Source organism: Orbicella franksi, chromosome 10, assembly GCF_964199315.1.
Source record: "Orbicella franksi chromosome 10, jaOrbFran1.1, whole genome shotgun sequence".
Taxonomy (NCBI): domain Eukaryota; kingdom Metazoa; phylum Cnidaria; class Anthozoa; order Scleractinia; family Merulinidae; genus Orbicella; species Orbicella franksi.
The window spans coordinates 22,297,479-22,323,998 of record NC_138154.1 but is presented as its reverse complement, the minus strand read 5'-3'; the positions used below and the strand labels follow the sequence as shown (position 1 = coordinate 22,323,998).

The 26,520-nt window shown below is 40.5% G+C and overlaps 1 protein-coding gene across 2 annotated transcripts in view; it reads right to left on the bottom strand.

Annotated features, from left to right (window-relative positions):
* Positions 1–26,520, bottom strand: part of LOC145500190 (uncharacterized) — a 53,617-nt gene that overhangs the window by 14,464 nt on the left and 12,633 nt on the right. Inside the window, exons 7-33 of one of the 2 annotated variants that reach the window (XM_081479698.1) lie at positions 26,030–26,050; positions 24,047–25,432; positions 22,165–22,377; positions 20,904–21,047; positions 19,493–19,711; positions 18,204–18,536; positions 17,731–17,931; positions 17,219–17,437; positions 16,797–17,021; positions 16,045–16,296; positions 13,915–14,124; positions 13,092–13,316; positions 12,549–12,710; positions 11,830–11,946; positions 10,584–10,793; positions 9,354–9,587; positions 8,559–8,774; positions 7,636–7,854; positions 7,107–7,316; positions 6,567–6,725; positions 5,460–5,621; positions 5,130–5,297; positions 4,684–4,845; positions 4,381–4,548; positions 3,596–3,757; positions 2,660–2,908; positions 2,007–2,234 (exon numbers count right to left, since the gene is read on the bottom strand). In XM_081479698.1, the coding sequence (XP_081335824.1) occupies positions 2,007–2,234; positions 2,660–2,908; positions 3,596–3,757; positions 4,381–4,548; positions 4,684–4,845; positions 5,130–5,297; positions 5,460–5,621; positions 6,567–6,725; positions 7,107–7,316; positions 7,636–7,854; positions 8,559–8,774; positions 9,354–9,587; positions 10,584–10,793; positions 11,830–11,946; positions 12,549–12,710; positions 13,092–13,316; positions 13,915–14,124; positions 16,045–16,296; positions 16,797–17,021; positions 17,219–17,437; positions 17,731–17,931; positions 18,204–18,536; positions 19,493–19,711; positions 20,904–21,047; positions 22,165–22,377; positions 24,047–25,432; positions 26,030–26,050 (6,474 nt within the window). The remainder of the gene's footprint in view (positions 1–2,006; positions 2,235–2,659; positions 2,909–3,595; positions 3,758–4,380; positions 4,549–4,683; positions 4,846–5,129; positions 5,298–5,459; positions 5,622–6,566; positions 6,726–7,106; positions 7,317–7,635; positions 7,855–8,558; positions 8,775–9,353; positions 9,588–10,583; positions 10,794–11,829; positions 11,947–12,548; positions 12,711–13,091; positions 13,317–13,914; positions 14,125–16,044; positions 16,297–16,796; positions 17,022–17,218; positions 17,438–17,730; positions 17,932–18,203; positions 18,537–19,492; positions 19,712–20,903; positions 21,048–22,164; positions 22,378–24,046; positions 25,433–26,029; positions 26,051–26,520) is intronic. The other variant, XM_081479699.1, reaches the window with a different exon arrangement.

Sequence of the window (26,520 nt, the reverse complement as noted above, 5' to 3'; positions counted from 1 at the left end):
GTGGCCCTCTTTTTCTGTATCGCATTTGACATTGCTGATCTAGCCTGCGTAGCAAGCGTTCCAGTACTTAGAGCTTTTTCCATTTTCTGGCCGCGCGCAAGTTGGAGCGAGAGTAAAAACTCGACGAGGTAGGGGGTGTCGATTTTTTTGCTTTCGCTCCAATTTGTGCGCAGCCAGAATGCTGAAAAAGTTGTTACTAAGGGAACGCTTGCTATGTAAGCTATTGCTGATCGTCACAGCTTGTAGGACGCTATCACATATACCCTAACGTTATCTGGATAGCCACGGGTCTGACTCTTGTCAAGGACTCGGATTTTTGACTTTGATTTAGTTCCTGATTAATTTCAACCCATAGCCTAGTTTATCTCTAGTAAATCATAGCTCCTAGTGTAAATCAAAATATGTAAATGTACTTGTATTAAACGGTTTCGTAAATCCTTCTGTAAGCAGTTGCATAACAACCTTATTTATGCATTAATGGTCTAATATAAATTTAGTATCACCCAACTAGTGGATTAATGCAAATCCTGCATTTTGATTGGCTACGCTACCAGGGGACTATTAGTAATGGTCATCGAGTAGCGAAATTGGCGCCATCGAGCGTGACACTTTCTTTCGTTTTATTCCCAAATAAATATTTCTTCAACTTGCATTTGCTAACTTCATTATTACCTTTTCTGTCCGACTAGTTGGGTGATACTAAAACAATTAGACCCTTCGCCCTCAAGGGCCACGGGTCAATAGCCCATTTGGCTTCGCCTCATGGGCTATTGACGCGTAGCCCTTGCGGGCTACGGGTCTAATTGTTAAATAGATGTGGCCCGCCTAGATTAGCCCAGGCTACTTGCGGGTTCGCGCTGTTGCTATTGTCAAGCTTTTTTAACTTAATGTGTACATATTTCTTTAAAATTGTAAATATGCGAGTCATAATAAAGTTGTTGTTGCTGTTGTTGTCCCATGATAGTGACAATTAAATTTACGCCATTCCCACAAGCCCTGTATGTTTTGAAAATAGCCACAATTTCCTGGGTGTATCAAGAACTACGGGTGCGTTCCTTTGGGGTGATCCGGATTCGGATCAGTGATCCAAGGTCACTCGGATCATGGTGCATCAAAGAAACCGATGAATCCACTCTAGTCACGAATTCATCGATTCCTTTGATGCGCCATGATCCGAGTGATCTTGGATCACTGATCCTGACCCAGATCACCCCTAAGGAACGCACCCTAAGTAGCCAACGATGTACAGCATTTATCAAAACACGTGTCGAGAAATAGCTTAGTAAAAACAACGAAAAAGCTAGATTCAAAACTAGCTGGCCTTAACTCTCAACACGACAAGAGATTACAACAAAGATGAAAAAAATGCATTTTTTGGCCAACCGTCGATCACGTTCTACACCACGATTGGCTAAAATAATATCACATGAAGTCACGCGTACGGACAAAACAAATACCAAGGCGAGAGAGGTGAGTTCAGAATTAGTAGTTCGAAAAGTTCAGACTGTTACTACAATGTGTACCCACCAGAAAAAAACAAAATCTCTAGTATTCTTAGATAGTGTAAGACTGATTGAACAGTAGCCGTATCTTGGCTTACAAAACTCACAGAGGAAGTATCAACAAAGACAAACAAAAAATACCTTGCAGGTACACTTTATGCACAAAATACGTCTACTACTGCTCGAGACATATTTGGAATTCAACCAGATAATTTCAGTACTGATCAAATACCTACAGAGATCCATCTAATACCTGCTTAGATGTAAAACTCTAAAAGCCCAGCAACAATCAGAATAATCATGGATGCCTGTAGAGTAGCATGACATTTGGGTTGTGGAATGACAGGCGTTCCGGGAGTGGGGAAACACCGGGGCCGATGGAAAGGTGTTTATTTCCTCTTATCTTACCACGATGATCCGTATCACAAGAAAGAGAATCGAAAACACTAAGAACTGTTAACTCTTGTTGCGTTAACTGGCTACACTTAAGAAAGAAAAACGTACCTTTAGAGATGCACTCTCCTGGATGCTTAAGGGTTACGTCACTGCCTTCGTCACACACCAGCAGCTTCATCATGCACTCAGTCCCGTATGTTTTGCCATCAGTGCCGCACACAGGAGCATATTCTCTTGTACAAATCCTGTTGCACGAGCATTCATTTACACCAGTCTTCTGATTCTTAACACACTTTCCATAACGATGGCACGGTGGATCACATGTTAAACCGTCTGCTAACAAAATAGCAAGATTGTGTGTCAATTGAGTTAAGAAATCAACTTGAAATGCCAGCTCCCTCTGAAGTCTAATGACACTTGCCACAACGGGCTAGATGTATTGAAGAGTTTAATCAAATAAAAAATAGCCTCCATTTGGCGCGAAAATATGTTCAGATATTTGTCCGCCGACATTATCTGTTCCGAGAAGCGAACAGTATTCCGAGAGGGTAGCTCGAGGAAAACTGTAATCCCTAGACCAATAGTTTTACTCCAGTCGAGGACCACATTTTGCAAGGCACTTAACATCGGACGAGTAGGCTTGTCACAAAAATCTAACTCGGTCAAACAAATATTGGTCCACGAAAAAAAAAAATTAGGTAAAACTCTTGTCAAGAAGCAAGGTGCTGAAAAAGATGATGAGAAAGTATCAATTAAATTACCTTTCTTTTTCGAAGAGCACTCTCCTCGATGCTTAAGCGTTACATTGCTTCCTTTCTCACAGACCAGTAACCTCATCATACATTCAGTGCTGTATGTTTTCCCATCAGTGCCGCACACAGGGGCGAATTCTCTTGTACATATCCTGAAGCAAGAGCATTTATTTTTACCAGTCTTAGGGTTCCTCACGCAGTTTCCAAAGCGATGACATGGTGGTTGACATGTTAAACCAAAATCAGCACTTTGCCTTCCTGTAGAGAGATGACGAACTAAATTATCTACAGGTAAATAAACACAAGTTTATGTAAATTTGACTCCTACAACCTTCACTCGACTCTCACAGTACATCTGTTTTTCCTAGTACTTACTTCCAAGACCCCCTGGAGGAGGTGGTAAGGCTTTGTCAGTCTTGACACATTTTTTGGTGCAGTTTGACTGGAGACAACATTTCTCCCCAAGAGGACATATGTCATCAAACCTGCAACCAGTTATCGATGCACATCCTGGGATGGGATTTAACACTGGGCATGTGCCTGGTCTTGTAACTGAAAATCATGTGTGTTTACCTATAATATCTGTATCAACATTCTCTAAGCTAAGGCCACTGAAAACAAAGGATCGATTTACACCTTGTGTTCCATTAAGATTATTCACCATAGTTTGTGTTCGATTATTAAGACATTTACATTTTAGTTTGCCGGCATTGATCCCAATGTATTCAAACATTTTACAAAATGTCACTTCTTAATCAGATGATCAAACCGCCCCCACTGTAATGATCCCACTGCCTATCAGATGATCGAACACTTTGCAAATTTGTAAACTAGTTGTAATATGAAGCCCCTTCCATATCAAACAGTGTAACAAACACAATCCATGAGCAATAAACCAAACAGTAACACAAAGTCGTTACAGCATTTTGCTCGTGCAGTACTCACGCGGAGGAGGAATCATCTCTGCTTTGACACATTTTCGAGTGCAATCGCTCTGCAGACAGCATCTGCTGCCAAGAGAGCATCTTTCATCAGCATCGCACCCAGTTATTTTGCCAGAACATTTCGGAGTAGGGTTCAGTACAGGACATAGGCCTGGTCTTGTTCCTGGAAAGAGGAAAACAGCAAAACAATTATTAGTGTTAATGCTTGTGGCCTATTCCCATTGACTCTCGCAAAACTGAAAACAAAATGCTAATCCTCTTTGCAGAATATTGAACAACAGACAGTACTACTGTAAAGATCTGTTCTGCAGCTCTATAGATTTCTATAATCCAACACTATAGGGTTTTTATAAGTCATCTGAAATTCATAGCCATCTTGTAAAGCATTACAAACAGTACTATATAAATTACTGGTCTTGTTCCTGCTTTTTAGCTTTTATTTACAAGTGTAGTCAGGCAGTAATGCTTTTGGCCCACAGAACTAAGTCTGGTCGTTTGAAGAGCGTTTTCGTAAAGCTCCGTTTTCGTAACGTGTTAGTATGGACCTAGCCCTAAACATAGACATAAAGCTGCGTTCCAAATGGAATTACATACTAATTTACCCTCCCCCCCCCCCCCTGAGCACCCCATAATAGGTATCTGAAACAAAAGAATTTAAAATGACCGCCGTATCGCCGAAAAGATCCATTATTTCTTCCCTAGCCAACTGCTATACCTCACTCAAGCTACGCTACGCTAGCTATAACTCGTTAAAATAATAATGCCGCTTTATCAACACATTCTTACCATCGGGAAGAGCTGGCAGTGTACATTTGTGTTCACAGGTATTGTCAAGGCAGCACATTGAGCCTGGCGGACATGTTACTTCTCCAGTGAAGCAAGTTCCATTCGTCAGTTCCGCCAGATTACAGAGTGGAGTTGGGTTCAAAAGTGGACATTCCTTCTTTTCTATACCTGTATTGATTATGGAATCAGGATAAATTAAGTCACTTGGGTGAGCACAGTTCTAAAATGTTATTATATCACACTATATATGAGCTAAAAAGTAACTCAAAAGTCATTAGATTACTCTTCTTGTTAAGAACTCACTTTCAGGAGGAGGAATCTCTGCTTCGACACATTTTCGAGTACAATCACTCTGCAGACAGCATCTGTTGCCAAGAGAGCATCTTTCATCAGCATCGCAGCCAGTTATATTACCAGCACACATTGGAAAAGGCCTCAGTACAGGACAAAGGCCTTGCCTTCTTCCTGGAAAGAAGAAAACAGTGAAACAATCATTAGTGTCATTCAAGTGATTGTAATTACAATGCTTCTGGCAAAATGACCACAAACAAATGCAATTACATACTAATTCCCCCCCCCCCCGAGCATCCCATAATAGCTATTTGAAACAATAGAATTTAAAATGACTGCTGCATCGCCGAAAAGATCCATTATTTCTTCCCTAGCCAACTGCTATAACTCATTCAAGCTACGCTACGCTAGCTACAACTCGTTAAAATAACAATGCTGCTTTATCAACACATTCTTACCATCGGGAAGAGCTGGCAGTGTACATTTGTGTTCACAGGTGTTGTCAAGGCAGCACATTGAGCCTGGCGGACATGTTACATCCCCAGTGAAGCAAGTTCCATTCCTCGTAGCACAGGATGGAGTTGGGTTTAAAAATGGACATTGCTTCTCTTCTTTACCTGTCGTAACTATGGAATCAGAAAAAATAATTTAACTCGTCAAGCAAAAGCAGCCTTTTTCACTTGGGTAGGTACAAGAAATGGCATTTACAGAAATAATCCACCTATAATGAAGAAAACAATAATTCAAAAGTCATAATAGCATTCAAATTCTTTTTGCAGAGGACTCACTTGCAGCAGGACCAATCCCAACTTCAACACATTTTCGAGTACAATCACTCTGTAGACAACATCTGCTGCCAAGAGAGCATCTTTCATCAGCACCACAGCCAGTTATATTACCACCACAGCCTGGAGTAGGGTTCAGTCGAGGGCATTGACCTTGTCTTGTTCCTGGAAAGAAGGAAACAATGAAATTATCTTTTATTAGTATTTAGCAAATACATGCAAGTGGATACATAAAATATCATATGTTTGAGCTGCAATGTTTGAAATAAATATTCCATATGTCTATTGTCTTGTCTTTCCCATCTAGAAGTATATCCCACAATCACAAATTGACCTTCTCCACATTAGCTTGATAACTTTTTCACTCTTCATTTTCGCAACTGTGTAAGTCGCGTTTATTGCAATGATCTGTCGTGTGGTGCATGTATGTAAATACATGTAAGTGATTCTGTTTCTATACCCCGAGTGCCAGAGGTTTTTCTTGCGTGGTTTCCGGTGTCGGTTATTTCCGTCCGCCGCGCGTAAGAAAAAGCTCAGGTACCCAGGGTACTGTTCCTAATGTTACTAGCCCAAACCGACTTACAAAATTGGAAACCACCAACCTTAAGTTACCTTGCAGAATATTGGAAAAAAAAAACAAACAAACAAATAGTACCACACAGCTGTGCTGTTTGATAACTTCAATTTGAATGTTTGTACCCTTGGTTTTCATCAACTTACCATGAAAGATAGAACCACATATCTCACAGTATAAAAATCACACACAGGATTTGGACTGAATCTAATGGTTAACACTTTACACTGGAGCACAGTGACGTGAAATTTAGAATCGTCTCTGGTTTCTTTACAGTGACCAGGCTTGGAAAATCACCACTCTCTCTGGAAGAGGCGCATTAATCCAATAATAACATATTTAGGTTTCTCATACAATCTACCATTACTCAGAATCCGCAGCCGAGAGACACTCTAGAACCAAATGACAGGCTCCCAGCCAGACTCGAACCAACTGACAGGACTAACTAGACTAACCCTAACCAAACAAAGACACTATCGCGGGACAGTTCCACCCCCAAAGACCACGTAGAAATAACGGCGCTAAAAGATTCTTACCATCGTCAAGTGCTGGCAGTGTACACTTGGCTTCGCAGGTATTGTCAAGGCAGCACATCAAGCCTGGCGGACATGTTACATCTCCAGTGAAGCAAGTTCCATTCAATGTTACATTACAGGATGGAGTTGGGTTTAAAAATGGGCATTCCTTCTTTTTAACTACAAGTAAAGTCAAGAGAAATCAGTTGACTTGGCAAACAACTTTGGAAACACACATTCACATGGTCACTGGTTTTTCACAAGTTGTACACTGTTTTCTGACATGTTGAACACTGGTTTTACACATGTTGTTTGCTGTTTTGTCACCTTTTGATCACTGGTTTTTCACGTGTGCTTCCTTCTTTTTTTCAAATGCTTTTCAATAGCTTTTTCATAAACTTGCTGTTGTTGTACGTTTTCTTTGCTTATTCACATGTCATTCACACGAATTTTCATATTGATATATATTCATATATTCCTTCACGGATTTCACAAATCTCTTTCGCAATATTTTCCTTTTTTAATACAAATTAAGAACATTTTACTTCTGATGATCCATACCACATTGTCCTTGTTTAACGACTGACAGTTTCTTTCCTGTTTTGCATGCTTCCACTTCTAAGCTGCATTCATTGGGGTACGTCGTACCATCTGACCCACACACTGGATTCCAGTCGGCAGTACAGATTTCACTGCACTCGCAGGTTGGTGCACCTTCAACAACTCTACAGTGCTGCCTGGGATCAGGGCACACTACTTTTGCACATTGGTCTGTTATAAAACACATTAGACAATGTTAAAAGTCCTCATAGGCTTGATTTCCACCGCTCTCTACATTCCTCACAGAGAAGAGACTTTGGGGGAGGAAGTTAAATTAATCTGTTACTGTGATATTTCGACAATGCATTCTATAGCCAGTTGGTAAGTGTAAAATTCTCCTAAAATTGCACGACTTAGCCCCCTTACACGAACAGATAAAAATATAGCCCATGTTAGTATTTCCAAAAGAGGCTATTATCGAGTGTTCTAGTCAACGGCAACAAATCATATTACAGATTAAGAATAAATCAATAACAAAAGAAATAATCACCACACTCTCCCATGGATACAACTGTCAAATCTTTTCCAGTCATACAAGCTTCAACTTCCAAGCTGCAGCTATTTGGGTAGCTCTGGCCGTCAGATCCACAGACTGGTAGCAGGATTAGTGGGCAGACCTGTTGGCAAACACAGGTTGCCATACCGTCTACTACCCTACACAAGTGCTTAGGATGGCTGCACAGTGAAATGTCACAAGGATCTGTGGGAACTAAACACACATGAAACACATAAAGCTTTCAAACACCTTTAATACAACTGGTCTTTTTTAGACAAAGCCAAAAAAAGACAAACAAAGCGATGCGCACAGAAGCAATCTTGGATATTTCTTGAAGAAGCTTTGTCACAGTATGCGCATCTTGAAAAGCTTAGCCTACATTTTTCGAGTTCGTCGTTTGTAATCCGGGTCAATCTTTTCCATCCTTGTTCCTTCACGGTGTATTATTACCTCTTTAGTGTTTTGCTATCCTAGTAAACTATTTTTTTTTTAACTTTCCTTCAATTTAAAGTTAATTTTGTACGTGGCCAAAACAACTCAAAATGCCATGATTTTTAATTACTAGGGATCCACTTTCCTTCAGATCAGCTTGTGATTATGAATATCAGACATATACGAGATGAGACACATCATGACATGTATTATTTCTTATTTGGAGTTGGCTCTGTACGGTTGATGCATTCTTGCCTAGGTGTGGTTCAAAGTCCATAGTTGCAATGTGTTTCAAGACCACACTCATCGTTGCATAAGTCAAACAAGAAATATAGTGTAAAAACATTATCGAGTGGCACTTCCCTCTAGTCAAATAAGTGTATATTCCCACTGGCACTCATGATAATTTAAGCTACCAGTGCAAACAAATGGAAATCAAGTCTTGCTGACCCTTGTTCTCAACTGATTCTGACAGAGATACACACCTACGCATTCGCCACGGTATTCTTCCTCGACAATTCTATTTGCCAAACAGCTCATGCTTTCAAGCGCACTTGGGTTGGGGTATGTTTGACCATCAGAGCCACACACTGGATCCAAGTTTGCTGGTATCACCATGGGGCACACACACAGTGCCTTGCCACCAACCACTTTACACTGATGGTATGGATGTGTACACAGCCCAGGTTCAGCACAAGGATCTGTGAAAAAAGGCGTGATAACTTTTAAAACACATCAGCATATAGATGAAAACTGATTACCCAGGGCGCAATGATTATTTGAAAATTACTTCTGTGTGTCCTCACCCCCCACTCTTACTATGTAAAGGCTTTTGCCTCTGTGTCAAAACGAGTGTTTGTGCGTAACCATTCATATGAAAATGTGTTCCGCCTGCAGATTCATTTTCATGTTAATCAAACTCTTTTTCAAATGAAAGGTTTCGCAAGGAGAGGACTCTTTTTGAAACAGAGGCACAAGGTAACTCGGAAAAGGCCTATTGACCATGGGACTTCACTGGGGCAATGTTAAAAAGTACTGAAACAAATCTTGTAAATGAATGGACATGCAACATCGTTGCGAACCCAACTAGCAAGAGGTAAACCACTTGACTGTTAAGTTCCAAGAGCGTGGCTGGCTGAGAAGTTAGGGGTCACACTCAGGACTTCCGTTACCATCAACAGCTGGTATTCAGAGTGGAGACTAGCTAAGTTATAGCCAAACAAATCCTCTTCACAATAACAACACAACACAAAACCGAAAGAAAACGGTGCCGGACTCACTTTCGTTGTTCTGCTTGCACTCTCCTTGACTAGACACAGTTATAATCTGACTTCTTTCACATGCGGTCGCGTTTAAGGCACACTCATTGGGATAAGTGTTTCCATCCGAGCCACAGACAGGACGGTACTCGCGTGTGCATACAGACGGCAGACACATGCATGTAGCACCATGCAATACTTTGATGCAGCGGTGTTGTGGGTGACTGCACTTGGATTTTGCACAAGGGTCTGGTTCTGTGAAGGAAACAATGAACAGGGTTACGACCTACAATGCACATCACACTGCCCGGTACATGTACCTGTGTTACATTACCAAGAAATGCTTTCAATTGTTTTCTCATCTTTACTGTAAAAACGATTTAATGTGGAATATAGTAGTTGTTTAGATTACTTCCGTAAGTAGACTCTGTTCAGACAGACAGACAGACAGACAGACAACCTTAATTTAAGCACGACTGAGGGTGGAACTACAGTGAGCGACAAAGTGTCGAGACACTTCGCAGTGAGATTCGACTATTGAGCGTCTTGGAAACATTTCATCCCCATTCCCTTCCGACTGTTGATTTTTCTATTTCCAAGACTGCACAGATCACAGCACCTACACAACATTATAGGGAGCTTAAGCAAACCACGACGACGACGGCAACGAGAACGTCACCAAACAAAAGGTTTAATGAGCAAAACAATAGCTGTGCACGTGCGTTACAAGATTTTGTACATTTCTTTGCCGTCCTCTGCAAAACAAGAACAATAAATGGCCAAGTTCTGCGTCGTCTGTGGAAAGCCAACGACAGCGGCTAATTTTTCGTGTTTCCATTTGAAATTAAACGCTGTCACTGTGTATTTAGCTAGAGCACGTTTTTAGAGGCATTGGCGTACTTAACAGATGTAGACAACTGCAAATTTCTTTGATAAAATACAAATTCACTTTTTACTGGGGATCGTCCTCGGCGTCGCCGTCGTCGTTGCTTAAGCTCCCTACTGATTTGAGGGGTGGGGGGAGTATCACAGAATAAACGCTAGATGCAAATAATGTAAGTTAAATACTGAAAAGCGTCTCAACTACTTTTGACGTCCAGTGTCGCAATATTCCTAGCTAATCATTTCATGCTGACGAAACCAAACCTATCCGACTGAGGTTGGGCACTGTATAAGCCAAACAAAAGGTAGACCGTGCATTTTGCTACAAAAGCAATCAGAATGCCCTGTTTACAAACAAATACAACTTACTGCATGTGTCTTTACTGGCCAGTGTGATCTTTTTCTGTTGAGAACATGATGCAACTCTCATAAGGCACGCGTTGTCATAAACTTTTCCATCAGATCCACAAACAGGAGCAAGAATACGGGGACAAACTTGTGGACAGACACACTTGCCCATGCCATTCTCCTCCTGACAGGTAGCGTAATGCTCGCACTTTTTCACACTACACGGATCAGCTGCAAAACATCATACACAAGCGTCAAACATTCATCGCCACACTGCCCTTCCTACTACACACATCCTTGTCACAAATTGCACAGTTGAACCAAAAATTTCCCACAAGAGGGTAACTTACAATCACTGTGCAAGTGAGTATATGAAAAATCACATTTTGTTTTCAGGCTTTAATTTAACAGCTGCTATAGTTGTGCATATGACTGCATAGTCTCTTCCAGGGGTTCAGTTAGTTGGGGCGCAGCGCAAAAAATGACAAGCGAAAAAATAAGGAGAGGCGCGGCAAGAGGAAGCGAAGGAACTTCCTCTCGCCGCGCTTTTTTTTTTATTTTTTCGCGCGCCATTTTTAGCGCTGCGCCCCAACTAACTGAACGTCTGGAAGAGGCCATGGAGTCATATGCACAACTATAGCAGCTGTTAAATTAAAGCCTCAAAACCAAATGTGATCTTTGCGAACTAATGACTGCAATGATCATCATCTTTCTCAGTCCACAGTTCAAATATATGATCTTTCCTATATTCACTTGTATTCTTCACCATCTATGGGTAAATTACGAGCTCACAACAACACCAGCTTCCAGTTGGCTTGATAGCTTAGTTGGTAGAGCACCGCACCGGTATCGCAGAGGTCATGGGTTCAAATCCCGTTCAAGCCTGAATTTTTTTCACGCTACAATCTCACAACTGCTTTAGTTGTGTATATAACTGCGACAATCAAACATGTTTTTAAAATCACTGTTACAGCTGTATAGGGATGTTTTTACAAAACGGTGTAGCCTGCGAACAGGCTCACGTCAGATCACAAGCGAAGGCAGCATTTCTTGGCGCCTCTTCACCAGACTCCTTCCCGCCGGATCGCTTTGTTCTTCGCCGCTCGCATGTGTGACTCAAAGGTGAGCCTGCTCGCAGGCTAAAAAACGGTGCAACTTCCATCACACGCAACTTGATCTTCTGTCCTTGAAGACCCTCCTCATTTACTGAGCCCTTCATTAGACCGGGATAAAAAGTAAACCTACATGTATAGAAACGGCATTTTACCTGCACATTCTATTCCATCCCCCTCAAATCCTGGATTGCAAACACATTTTCGGCCTCCTACCACAAGTTCTATGCACTGAGCATTAAGATGACACTTTTCTGGGCACTGTAAGTCACCTGAAAAACAAAACAGATAATACAAAAAAAGTAGAGCTTGGCCAGAAAACTACTGATAAGCTCCACATGAAATCTCTTCTGAGAACTTGAGAGAACTGTTCATGATTAACACCATTGTCAGGGGTTTCATGTAAGGGTTGGGCATACGGCAAATTGACCAGCTGTGAAGATGATTTTACCTGCCTGATCTGACCATTTAGGGAAAGTATTACTTGTAAAGAAGTTCAGTTCAAAACATTTTGCCCGCCTGTAAAAACCAGTTTCCCTCCTGCTGAAAACATTAATAAAGCCCCTGCTGTTTCATTTTTCTTATTCTGAAATCGCGGTAACAACCTAGTTGTTAAAACATTTCTATTTCCAAGTTGCAAAACATATCTATCTATTTATTTATTTATCTATTTATTTATTTATTTATTTATTATTTAGTTAGTTAGTTATTTTTTTAAATTGATTTTCTTACAATGCAGTTTAACAGTATCTGAATAATTAAACCAGTGGCAAGTCGTCAAACATATTATTCATTTATTTTTTTTTATTTATTTTATTTATAATGCAGTTTACCAGTATTTGAACAGTAAAACAAGAGGCATCTAGAAACTTACCAAATTTCACACAATCTTTCTGACAGCCATTAAAGCAGCACTTTTCTCCATCCTCTCCACAGTCAGCATTATTCTGGCACATGTCTCCCCTTCGATCACAAATTCCATCCAGTCCTTTCCAGGGTCGAGGGCAGATATGGGGTTTACTGGGAACAAGACCATCTGCATGTAGGACACATAACGTGCATTCATTACTGGCAGGTCTGTTTTCATAACTAATATTCATGGACATATTCATGGCTCTGGCTAACCAAGCATAAGGCCATACTTTAAGACTAGACAGAAAAAAAAAACGCGGGCCATAATTCCCAAGCATACTTGATTAATAAGGCTGATTTATTACACAACCTTAACTGTAACCTTACAACGGAAAAAGAGCTGTCACGAGTAACTTCACCAGGTCCAATAGATCAAAAACATTACACTGGCAATACACTGGCCTACTGACAGGCAGAGACTTGATGATGATTAAATCAATTTGATTGGTTGATTTTACTTATTTGCCCTCTCAGATGACTTGGTCAGGGTAATAAATCAACTTACCACACTTTCCAAGCCTCACAACTCTAAGATGTTGATCGCTCTCGCATGCTGCCACCTCCATAGCACACTTGTTGGGGTATGTCTTGTTGTCAGAGGCACAAACAGGTGCATACTCCAGTGTGCACCCTGTCTTACAGACACAAACAGCTGTGCCATTCTGAACCTCACAGCTGTGAAGCTTGTGGCTACAAAGGTTGATTTCACAAGGATGTTTCAACTCAGAACCTTAAATGACCAAAAACACATTGCCTTCATTTAAGTCTCCATGAAATGTGGACGTCCTTTTAAGCCTTAAACAAGAAGTTCCCTCACAAAGAAACTGCATGACAGCAGCATCTACTGCACTTTTTACTTTTTAGATGTTCAAAAGCGAACCTGGAACCCTATCAGTCATGGCAATTAATGGCCAAACCAGCATGAACAGAAACTTCCATATACACTTTGATGGTTTTTTTTTTTACAACTAGGTATGCGAACGGCCAGACTTCAACCCCTTTAATATCTTAAAACTTCCTGATTTGTCTCGGTATGAGAAAAGCACATGTCTAAAAGGTGCTTGTGGAAAATATATAATATATAAATGAATCTTCATGAAATTAAAAAATTCAGATGGGGTTATGTACACTACAGATTCAGCCCCAACAAAAATATACAAATCTCCTTTCCTATTTCCCAATATTTATTTCAATGTTAGACTTTGGTGATGTATCACAGCAACATTGTTGGGTGATAGCCTTCTTGATTCTCCTCACAATCCATTGGTATTGTAAGGAGAATTAAGATCACAAACGCAATTGGCAGTCTGGTTTAGGGTCGCACTTACACTTTCCATCCTTGACTTTGTCAATAGCTCCTCCACTGTTACAACTAGCAATACCCAGTGAACCTGGATTAGGGTATGTCACTCCATCAGAACCACAAACAGGGAAGTACTCCAATGTCACAATCTCAGGACAGACACAGGTCGCAGTCTCATTCACGACTTGACAACTGGCCAATGGGTGACTGCAGTTGACCTTGGCACACGGGGCTCCTGGGATTTTTGTTAAAAAGTGAAGATCAAAAACCAAAAATAAGTAAATGATATTGCACAATTACATGATAATTAAAATTTGCCAGCAAATACATGTATATTGTAGCCCCAGTGAAAAAGAAATTGGGTCCAAGTGAAACAAACCAAGGTTTACAACTCTAACCAAACCAGGGTAGGACAAAAAGGCTGTCTGATAGTCTGGGACTAGTGAAACGATCGATCAGGCTAGTGCTGTCTTATCACAGGTTGTCTGACAGGCAAGCATGAAGTGGACATGAGTGAAACACTGTTGCTTGTTTTTTTTTTTTGTTTTCTTTTTTCCTAGTGGCAAACTTCACACGTTGTGTTTAACAGACAGTTTGTGAGAGAAAGTGAAACAATAGAAATGGTTTTTTTTCTAAGATAGAGTAAAATGTAAAATTTAAGCGACTGAAGTCAATTTTTTTCTCGATCGCATGTCCTGACAGTGCAGCGGCCGTGCAAGACAAAAACTTTCTGTAAAACAAGGTTATCACATATTTTCATCATTATCCATGTAGTTAATAGTTTGCTTAAGTAGGCATTTGTCTTGAAGCATATGTAACTGTGAATGGCAAGGAGCGCTGGAGCGGTAGCCAAGATTTCATTTGGTTATTTACAGTACGACTGAACAAATTGTGTTTCACTTACATGAAACAGGTGACAAATTAAAAACATCAAGGCATAAAATGAATTTACTATCATTTACAAACTACAAAATACGACAAAGTGCATGACTTCACTTATTGACCTATTCCTTTCCTGAAAAAAAATTTCAGTGATATTTGGCAAACAGCTTTTTTAAACAACATGTTACATAACGGCTTTACTTTCCCACTATAACTACATGTGTAAAGTAATTCAATATCTTGTTTTGACTATGCATAAATTAAACTTTGACTGGGTTTTTTAAAAGAGCTTAAATTTTCAGTACTTTCTTAGATTCTCATCTGAAAACTTCTTTGAATGAAGAAAAAGTCAGCTGCTATGCCATTTGGGAGTGAAGCGCTTCTAAGTCATTTCTTAGTTCAAACTCAAACTGGAAATGAACCCTCCATAGGTGTATGGACATTTTCTAGAACCACACCTTAAGTGTTCTAAATGTTTTATCGTATAAGGTTTAATTCAAAAGGGAAATCGAAGAGAATTAGTTCATCTAAGCTTCGTATTATTAATTAACATTATTATATGGCTGTGTCTCACAAGGACTGGGAACTACCGAATTCATGATTTGATTGGCTGAAATCGATATTGACCACAGTCTAGATTTTCCCATCTAGACCGGCATCCAGACCAATTTCATTTTGCGTTGAAAAAGTAGCAAACTAAAATACAAAAATGTTCGCCATTTTCTTTTGTTTTCTTCTCAATCATTTATGGAAGTGCCAAAAAGCCTGATGACAAAAAAAAGTAGAGAGGACAAGCAAATTTCGGCAGGTTTAAGTTAAGCTCATCGCTGCTCGCAAGCAAAATGTCTGCTAGTACAAACCAGTTACATTAAACGAATTAAAGTTTTCTTCTTTGCCATAAAATAAACATCTTATTAACCGAGCTAAGTCGGTCTGTATGGGAGAATCTTGACCTCAGTTGTGTGTACAGACCTCACTGCGTTCGGTCTGTACTCACGACCTCGGTCAAGATTCTCCCATACAGACCTCCTGCTCGGTTAATAAGAGCTAATTATTTTTGCATATTAATTGACTTAATTATCCTTATTAATAAAATAATTTCGGGCTAGCTCCTCAGAGAGTTGGGCTGGTAAGATCAAATTACAGCTTGCCCAAAGGGCAAGCGGAGTTTCTGAATTTCATCTCACCCTGCAAACACAACTTTAAATTAAAGTATGTATGAAAAAACATCTCTGAACCATTTATTGACTTTAAAGGTCAACTTGATACTTACTGCTTGCAAGGTCCTTTTCACACTTTCCATAATGGTCCACAGAGACAATCTTGTTTGCCTTGCATGATAGTACATCCATCATACAATCATTATGGTAAGTCTCTCCATCTGTTCCACACACAGGTTTATAGATTGTGGTGCATTTCTTATTAATACAACTGCATTCGGGTTTGCCATTACTTAGCATGGTGCAGATCTGTAATGGGTGACTACAGGTGATGTTGGCGCAAGGGTTGATGTTTTCTTCCACATCTTAAAACATAATAACAGAAATTAACTCAAAATTAAATGTAAATGCAGGTGACTGGATTTATGAAATCAGTGTTCAGGAAAATCTCGCCCTGTTTAAGAATATTTTCCTCCAAAGTAGATGACATAATAATTCAACAGAATGTCAGTCTTTTGTTTTCCTCTATTTTCTTATCTTCCTATTGGGACTCTTCTCTTCTCTTTTTGTTTTTCATTTTTGTTTTTCTTTTTGCTTTGTTTCAGCAAATGGAATGCTGTGCATCATATTTTCAGCTCTCTTCTCAATGCTTGGAAATGACGTGAAACAACGTCTGTCAATTTGATATACAATATGACCAAGATCATTCACAAAACATTCTCCTAAATTCTTACCACACAGAGTTCCGCAAAGGTGAAAAAAGATTTGCCTCTGACCAGGGTGCATAATCTTGGACTTTAAGTGAATCAAAAATTTTCATATTCAACCCTCCTACTCAGTCAACAAGCTCAATACACTTTCTTACCACACATCTCAGGCAAGGCTGGGAGGATCATCGTCTCTTGTTGGCAGGATGCATTCATTAAGAGGCAGATGCTGTCATAAATCTCTCCATCAGAACCACACACGGGTTCCTTTTCATTGCCACAACTTGGCCGGCTACCTGATCCTGGACAAACACATGTGACGCTGCCATTGATAACATCACATTTACCATAGAAACCACAGTTCACTGTTGCACAAGGATCAACTGCAAGATGGCAAGTTTGTTTGTTAAATTCATAACTTAGACTAATCTCACTAGGAATAGATTACATATATATCTCATGGTTTTAAGAAGTCTATTAACCCTTCAACCAGGTGGGTATGTGAGCTCCTTCTTTCCAGTGGGGACTGGCCTGAAGAGAAGTTAATCATATTAAAAATGTGAATACTTAAGGTACTCACCTTCTTCACATTCACCCTTATAATCCACTTTAACATCCTTCTTTTGCACACAAGCTTCTGATTTCATTACGCACTTATTTGCGTACGTTTTCCCATCAGTTCCACAAACTGGATCATAAATCTTGAAGCATGCTATGTTACATTTGCATTCCACTGACTTGCGGTCCTGGCTGGGAACACACTGTCCATAGTGCGGGCACTCGGTGGAAAGACATGGATCTGTCATGGACAAAGTATTTGAACTCTTACCTGTATTTCTACAAGTCCAGAGGCCCAGAGGTGATTGATTTAGAGTAACTGATGTTCTTACCCCTATGTTCGAGTTGATTTCACTATTTCACACATGTACAGAACTGCATTCTGCTATCCAGTAATTAATTATCAATGGCTTTCGATCTCTGGCAAATCAGCACCAAATTAAGCCAGATGTTGACATCTGGAGTCTGGAAACATGGAGACCTAAAATTTTCTCTTAAACATCCTTGTCCAAAAACAGTTAGTTGCTTACTTACCCGGGGCAGTACAGTTAGGTCTTCCTCTTGTGCGTGTTCCAAGCTGCTCTACACCGTAACTGTCAACACACCAACAGTGACCTGTCGATGGATGACACTGCATCTCTTTGAACTGACCATCTTTCTTGCATGCTGGAACAAACCGACCCAAGGCAGGGAAAAGAAATGACTCCTCATATCTTTGCTGGCAAGTAGACAACCCTAACAGAAAGAAACAGGTACAAATTATTTCAATAGATATCAAAATTTTTGAGCATTATGTAGGTTTTAATTAAATTTACTGCTTGCTGCAGAGTATGTCATAAAAATGCCTTATAAATGTCTTTTTCAATATAAATTATTGTTTAATAGCTAAAACTCACAACATTATTTCATGTCAAACATCCAGTTCAGCAATTAAAAAAATATTTCGTCTTAGAGGTTTAATAATCAGTCACCAAAAGTGCTAAAACAATGGTCGAGAGCAAACTAACCAGGGTTGACACAGTCCTTTTGGCAGCCATTGAAACAACAAATTTGACTTCCCTTGCAATCAACATCTCTCTGGCACATATCCCCACGGCGATTGCACAGACCTTCTTCACCCAGCCATGGTTTCGGGCACTGTCCGGGCTTTGTTTCAGCTTTCTGGTGAGCCTCTGTGGTATTCACACACATTCGTTGGCAGCCGCTGAAGCAGCATTTCTCATTTTCATTTGAACAGTGAAAGTCCATTCCACATTGATCACCCATTTTGTCACAGAAACCAGTAAGTCCTTTCCAGGGTTTGGGGCAGATACCCTCCTTCCCAGCCCCTGCTCCATTCCCTAAAGATAAAAAGTAAAAGTAAAGTGATATATCAATCTTGATCTGTGTAGTCTACTCTTTATAAAAAACTCCAAATTTGGGCCAAATCACAGCAGCTTATCCCAGGTTCCATAACATGAGGTGACTCAATATGCTGTGACTACATCTGGAGGGGTAAAAGATCATTACAGCTTTAACATCCTCCTTTCCTTCCTCTCTTCCCATGTCTAGCTTTTTGTCAGGATTCTAAACCAGGCTAAACAACTTTAGAGTACACTGTTAAGTGTCCTACCGAGGAACAGATCATTTACACAGCACCCTTCACTCAAATCCTGAATGCTCTATCCAGAATCCCCATGCCAATGTATGTCCCACGTCAAGAGTTAAGGAATAATTGAACAATAAGGGAAATCCTCTAAGCTAGTAGAATGATGATGTATGCAAATGATTAAGGAGTATCTGCCCCTTGATTGTGAAGCTACAAGTCATTGTGTCCACCCTTGGCAGTTCTAACAAACAGCAGCTTCAATGTGAGCATTTAACAGTCTCAGTTGCAAATACATGACTGATTATCTAAGTTATGTACACAACTTTAAAAGCAGTTGTGTAGATAAAACTCAAAAAAAATTAAGACTTGAACAGGATTCGAACCCATGATCTCTGCAATACTGTTGCAGTGCTCTAGCTAACAACTGAGCTATCAAGCTAACTGGGAGCTGGTCATGTTGCGAGTTCATAATAATTATTATACAGTAGATGGTGAAGAATGAAACAGAAAAATCACATAAAATATAACTTAATTACTTTGGAATGTAGAGAAAGATGATGTACATGAATTTTTTTCAGGCATTAGTTTCACAACTGCTTAAGTTGTGTACATTACTGCACAGCAACCATTCATATCTTTACATCTTGACATGTAGTAATATGCCTTTTCCTGGACATTCCCAGCCACTGCTGTTGACAAATATCATACCTGACAGAGTACAGTTTGGTTCCCCTCTGGTACGTGTCCCCTGCAATTCATTGCCAAGTTTATCAACACACCAACAATAGCCAGTTGAACCATGACACTGGACCTCTTCATAGTCGCCGTTCAATTTACAAGAGGGCAAAAATGCACCCACTATAGGTGGACCCCCTTGGTTTCTGGCAATCTCGGCCTTCTTGTGTTTTGCACAAAGCTTGATACCAACTGAAAAACAGCAAATTCATTGAAAATGTAAGTCACAATTGTAGTAAATGCATACAGAAATTTGTTGGTATTAATGGTAGTTTTCAAGTCACATTAGTTCATAAGTTACGAACACCCATCATGGTACTATGAAAGCACACACACCTACATAAACTGATAACAAACAGCTGGTGGACATCTGTCACTAAGGCAAGCTGATTGACAAGTATACTAGGTAGTTCTCTTTTATGGAACCTACAAGGAGGCTCCAACATTAGACTTTTTCAATCCTGCATCCTGCCACTTAATTTCTGGCTAAATCCCCCCATCCCACCCCACTGGGAATCTGTAATCTGTGATTGTCTGTCTTACAACCTGCATCCCACCATCAATTTTAAAATCCTGCAACTGCCAAAGAATTTGCATCCCACATTCTGCTTCCACTTTTACTCTCATCCCGCATCCCACCAAACCTGTGTTCGTCCCTGTATATGTACATTGCATTATTCATACCCAAGATTTTTCCTAACTTGCACATGCGGTATCCAGACACCTCACCACCACATGTTGTTGGTGACGCGATACGATATCTGTTCCTTTGTCAAATGAGAAACCATTTTAGCTTTCTAGAATTCAACTACATGTATATTTCTTTGAGAGCTGACTGTCTTGTTATTGCTCAGTTGCATTGCTGTTGTGTTTGCAGTTAAGTTTACGTAAGTGTTTCATTAAAGGCTTTGGCTACACGATCAAACAACTTCAACCTTACACGAGCTGTGTGAGTTATACAACTAAACAAAGTAGAACGAATTTCATTTTAGTGTTATTAGATCATTAGTAATTTGGTGGCAAGGAGACTTCACTTGGTGGCGAGTTCGTTGGTGGTGAGACTTCCTGGTGGCGAGGTGATCAGTTGCCGCACATGCATGCCAGTATGCAAAGATTATAACTTATGAACTGACTTGAAAATTACTATTGATACTAAAAGAAGTCGTGCCTGCATACAAATGGCAAAGGGTAAACTCCAACTTTCCCAAAAAGCAACCTTGAACAGCTATTTTCTACATGTTCTAAATTATAATTGTTTTTCTTTAAATAGACCATTTTCATATAATTTGCTAAGTTTTATTTTAGGAATTATTAAACAGTTTCCTAATTAAAGAAAAAGAAAAAAATAGTTTCCTAATTAATCAATTATTTCAATTTTTAATACCTGCAGGCACACAGTCATTTTGACATCCGTTGAAGCAACACCGGTCATCTCCACCACAATCTGAATCATGAAGACACATGTCGCCACGGAAATCACAGATCCCTCCATAGCCTTTCCAGGGTCTGGGACATGTGCCTGGTTTTGCTAATTTATGACAATAATAACAATCAATCGGTCCTGAAAACTAGTTGGACTTAAATTAAAAGTACTGCACTGAAAGCAATTTGTCTTGTCAGTAATATTATCAAGTGTTCAAAATGTTGTATTTAGTGTTATTGGATTCCAAATGAAATTAATGTCTGTGCAAGAGGCCACTTTCGTTATATTAAAATTCAGCGTGATACTGAGGCCTAGAGGACAAAAACAAAAGAAATGAATAAACATGGTCATTCAACTTCCTTCGTTTGTGTCCTCTAGGCCTCGCTGCCATGCTGAATGTTAATATATCGAAAGTGGTCTACTGATAGTTAATTTTGACACATGCCATAATACACATACCATAAAACTCAGTTTTCGGAGCAAAACAAAGGTTTCTTTTGTTTTTCACTCAACAAAAGATCTCCAAAAGACACCCTTGGAAAACTGAGTTTTTTGCATACGTCATTTCTCGAAAACAAAGCACAAATCAACAAAAACAATTATGCAACGATGCTTTTCATGTCAAAACAAGTCAGTCAGCCAAAAATTAGCTCAATCCTGCAAAAAATAAAAATTGGCCCAAAATGCTATACACGCCCTTTTTGCACGAAAGCCTTCAATTCTATAAAAACTGCTGCGATAGCTTGAACTGAGTTGGACCAAGAACATATACTTGGCCCAGAGACTGAAAAAATAGAGCTTAGACTTTATAGTTTGAATTGGTTAGCATAATCAGAGCCTACTCAGAGTTGGAATTTAATGTCTGTACCATATCTGTTTGTAGTCTACAACAATTACAGCTGTATCATTCAAGAGGTATAACAGAAATGATATTTAGGCTATGGGCCAGAGTACTACATGTATGTATAGACTAACTCATGTGCTATTTACATGTAAGCTAATTGGATTCACTAGTTGACCAGACTACTATTTAGCCATTCCAGTTCGCCAGCCACCATGAATAATGCAGTCCTACCAGAAATGACTCAGGCATTAGGCTCTGGGTTAGATTTGACCATGAAATGGATTCTTTCATGGAGGATGGCATGACAGTAGATACCTGATGATCACTGCAAAGATCTCACACTGCTACAAAAGGAGAGTTGTCTGAGTTGCTTCTTACCTCGCGGTAAACAGACTGCAGGTCCTCGCACAGTTGTACCAGGTATTTTCAGGCCCTTGTTGTCCACACACCAGCAATACAACTCATGACACTGTTGATCCTCATATTGTCCATCTGGTTTACACTTTGGAACAAACACACCAAGCAGAGGTGGGTCTAAGGCCAACTTGTCAAGAGCAGATTGTGTTTCCTCTTGGCATTTTGTCAGATTCACTAATTAAAAGAATAAATTAATGGTATGTCAATATCAGAGGAGCGATGGGAGGTGTGATGGCCTCGTGGTTAGTAGGCTCATCTCTGCATCAAGCAGTCCAGATAAGAGCCCTGGCCGGGGACATTGTGTTGTGTTCTTGCAAGACACTACTCTCACAGTGCCTCTCTCCACCCAGGAGTATATGTAGATGGACATCAGCAAATCTAATACTGGGGGTTAAACCCTATGATGGGCTAGCATCCTATCCAGGGGGTAGAAATACTCCTAGTCAATTCATGCCACATATGGCAGAAACTGAAGATACGCACTGGCCTGATGGGACACTTTGCTCGTACGCAGACCTTACCTTTTATCGAGTGTCAGAGTATTGATGATGGACCTGCTTCATCCCATAGAAACACTGTAAGCAGAAAACCTTAAGTTGCCAACAGACTAACTGGCCGACAGACTAACCAACTGCCAACAGACTAACCGCTGACCGGTTAGCTCAGTGGTTGAGCACCAGACTAGCGTGCGGGAGGTCGCAGGTTCAAACCCCGGCCAGACCAACACTCAGGGTCTTTAAATAATTGAGGAGAAAGTGCTGCCTTTGTAATGACATCTGCAAATGGTTAGACTTTCTAGTCTTCTCGGATAAGGACGCTAAATCGTAGGCCCCATCTCACAACTCTTCCAAATTAATTATGTGGTGTGGTGTGGTGTGGTGTGGTGTGGTGTGGTGTGGTGTGGTGTGGTGTGGTGTGGTGTGCTGTGGTGTGGTGTGGTGTGCTGTGGTGTGCTGTGGTGTGGTGTGCTGTGGTGTGCTGTGGTGTGCTGTGGTGTGCTGTGGTGTGCTGTGGTGTGCTGTGGTGTGCTGTGGTGTGCTGTGGTGTGCTGTGCTGTGGTGTGCTGTGCTGTGGTGTGCTGTGCTGTGGTGTGCTGTGGTGTGCTGTGCTGTGCTGTGGTGTGCTGTGGTGTGCTGTGCTGTGCTGTGGTGTGCTGTGGTGTGCTGTGCTGTGCTGTGCTGTGGTGTGCTGTGGTGTGCTGTGGTGTGCTGTGGTGTGCTGTGGTGTGCTGTGGTGTGCTGTGGTGTGCTGTGGTGTGCTGTGCTGTGCTGTGCTGTGCTGTGCTGTGATGTGATGTGATGTGATGTGATGTGATGTGATGTGATGTGATGTGATGTGATGTGATGTGATGTGATGTGATGTGATGTGATGTGATGTGATGTGATGTGATGTGATGTGATGTGATGTATGTATGTATGTATGGCCTAGTTTATGAAACAAGAAATGATTATCCAAGGAGTCTTTCTATTCCCCCTGGATGGGATGCTAGTTTATCACAAGCTACTCCCCAGCATTTTTCCACTGGGGGCTAATATAGCCTAGCTGGCTAATTTAAAAAGGCTGATACCAATTAATACTCCAGGGTAGAGACAAACATGGTAGGAGTATGCAACACAATGACCCTGACCAGTGATCCATCTTGTTAAGCCACCATGTGTCCCGGGACACACTAAAAGCAGTGATCACTTTATAACCTTTAAGTCCTATTAGTCGACACCCATCTGTGTTCCATTGGTAATACACAATTTTGATTGGTTCTCCCACTGACATACATTCCCTGATAAAACACAATTGATTGCACAATAATATTTACAAATACAATCTAACTGAGCCCAAGTCTTACCTGGTTTAACACAATCCTTTTGACAGCCACTGTGGCAGCACTTGCTTCCAGAATCACAATCACTATCTTCCTCACACATATTTCCTCTTCTGTCACATGGCTGTTCTTTCCATGGATTGGGGCAATGTCCTGGCTTTTCTTCAGACTTCTTGCCAGGCTTTACGCAATCACGCTGACACCCATTAAAGCAGCACTTTGCAGATGCATCGCAGTCAATATCTACCGTGCACATGTCCCCTCGACGGTCACAAATACCATCTTGTCCTTTCCATGGGTTTGGACATTCACCTGGTTTATCTGTTGGTACAGGATCAATGCAGTCTTTCTGGCATCCATTAAAACAGCACAAAGAGGACCCATTACAATCTTTGTCATCAGCACACATGTCACCACGGCGGTCACAGATTCCATTAAGCCCCTTCCATGGTTCTGGACATTCCATTTTAGGCTCAGGCGTAGTAGAAGTAGGGAGTGGGGGTGTTACACACTCCTTTATGCAGCCTGTAGCACAACATTTATCTTTTCCTTTACAATCCTCATCTTCACTGCACTCATCAGTTGTCACTTCACATGATTCAGGGTCAATATAATCTACAATAGGACACACTCCGAGTTTTTCTATAATGGGAGGAGTGATACATTCCAGATTGCAGCCTGTTCCACAGCACTTGTCTCTTCCTTTGCAATCCTCGTCTTCCTGGCACTTGTCTTCTGTTACCTCACACAGCTCAGGTAGAATATAATCATTCAAAGGACATTTGCCGGGCTTCTTTTTAGCTGGAGGAGTGATACACTCTTGAAGACACCCTGTTGCACAACACTTGTCTCTCCCCGGGCATTGTGAATCATCATTGCACTTATCAGTGGTATCTGAACAATTCTCTGGTGGGATATAGTCAGCAACTGGACACTCTCCTCGTTTTGGATGGAGAGTTGGTGTGCGGGAACACTCATTAAAACACCCATTAAAGCAGCATTTCAGATGACCATAGCAATCACCATCAAGTTTACATTCATTTTTTGTGCTTTTACATAGCTTTGGATTAATAGCATCCAACTCAGGGCAAACCCCAGGTTTCAGCTTTCGCATGGTGTCGGGAACAGCACAATCCCTCTGGCAGCCATTGTGGCAACACTTTCGACTTCCAGGACAGTCAGTGTCCTTTTCACACATATCTCCTTTCTTGTCACAGAAAGGTCTATTTTGGGACATGTTAGGGCAAGTGCCTGGTTTGTCCTCACTGATTGGTCTGGAACAGGACCGGCTGCAGCCGTCATGACAACACTTATTGACACCCGGGCACTCTTGATCTGATGTACATGTGTCTCCTCTTAGAAGACAAAGTCTAACAGTATCCCTTCGCCATGGACAGTGGCCAGGTTTTTCTGAAATTGATAACAAAACAACCAAGAGGCTAAATCTCTAGACAGAAATCAAGTTTCATACATTTATGAAATGTTGTGATCAATCAACTAATTGCCCCAAAGCAGGTATATCAGGGAGGTTCAAGTAACTACAACAGCGATACCGAGAACAAAGTTGATTAAAAAATGAACTATATGTTACCTACAAATCTCACAACAACGAAAGTCATTTAGTTTGTTTCTCTTTGTCAAAACTGAATATAGGACACAGCCTAAAATTTAAAATTTCAATATTTTAAAAATTATCCATCATGGTTTGCATTCTCCACACAACACAGAATTTGGTCATTTCACTTTGGCATTTTGCAGAGGACAGCAAAGAAATGTGCCAAGAATTATACTGGACACACACAGCCACTGTAATTCTCATTAAACCATTCGTTTAGTGAAGCTACTGTCGTGGCTTTATCAAACTCCCTAATAATGGCAAACTACACATCTAAGAGAAACTACAATGTACTGTTCAGAGAACTTGTCTTCATGATTATAGTCTGCAGTTTATGTGTAGTGTCCTAAACTGTAATTCACCAACTGAGTGACAGTTTACAACCAACGTACCTTTGACGGGTTCCCCTGAAGCTGAGAAGAGACAGAATAAACTAATTATTCGAAAAACGACTTTTTCACTTAGCTCACCTCCTGCACATATTTAAAAAATTATGTGCCTAACAAAGTGCTGATTTGATTTGATTTGACTGTCAACAGATCTTTAAATGTACAAAGCATATTGCTCCCCCAAAAAGACTAAACACTCTGCAAAAAAAGGCTACTAGCAAGAAAATTAATATTGTCCCAAGTTATCCAAGGAAGTCCATGCACCTCCGTCACCCTTCCCACGACCCCTCCACTTTGCTCCATCATTCCCCAACTGGCTCTGTTTCAGTCTACATGTAACTTTGGAAGTACATCTTTGCAGAATTTCAGAATTCAGTTATTGTATCTCAACTTTGCCCATCCTCTGTTCTGCTCCCATGCAACCCGTAACCTATTTTTCCATGTCCCAATTAATGGACAGGTATTCCTTTACTTTTTTGCTTTTGATAATTTAT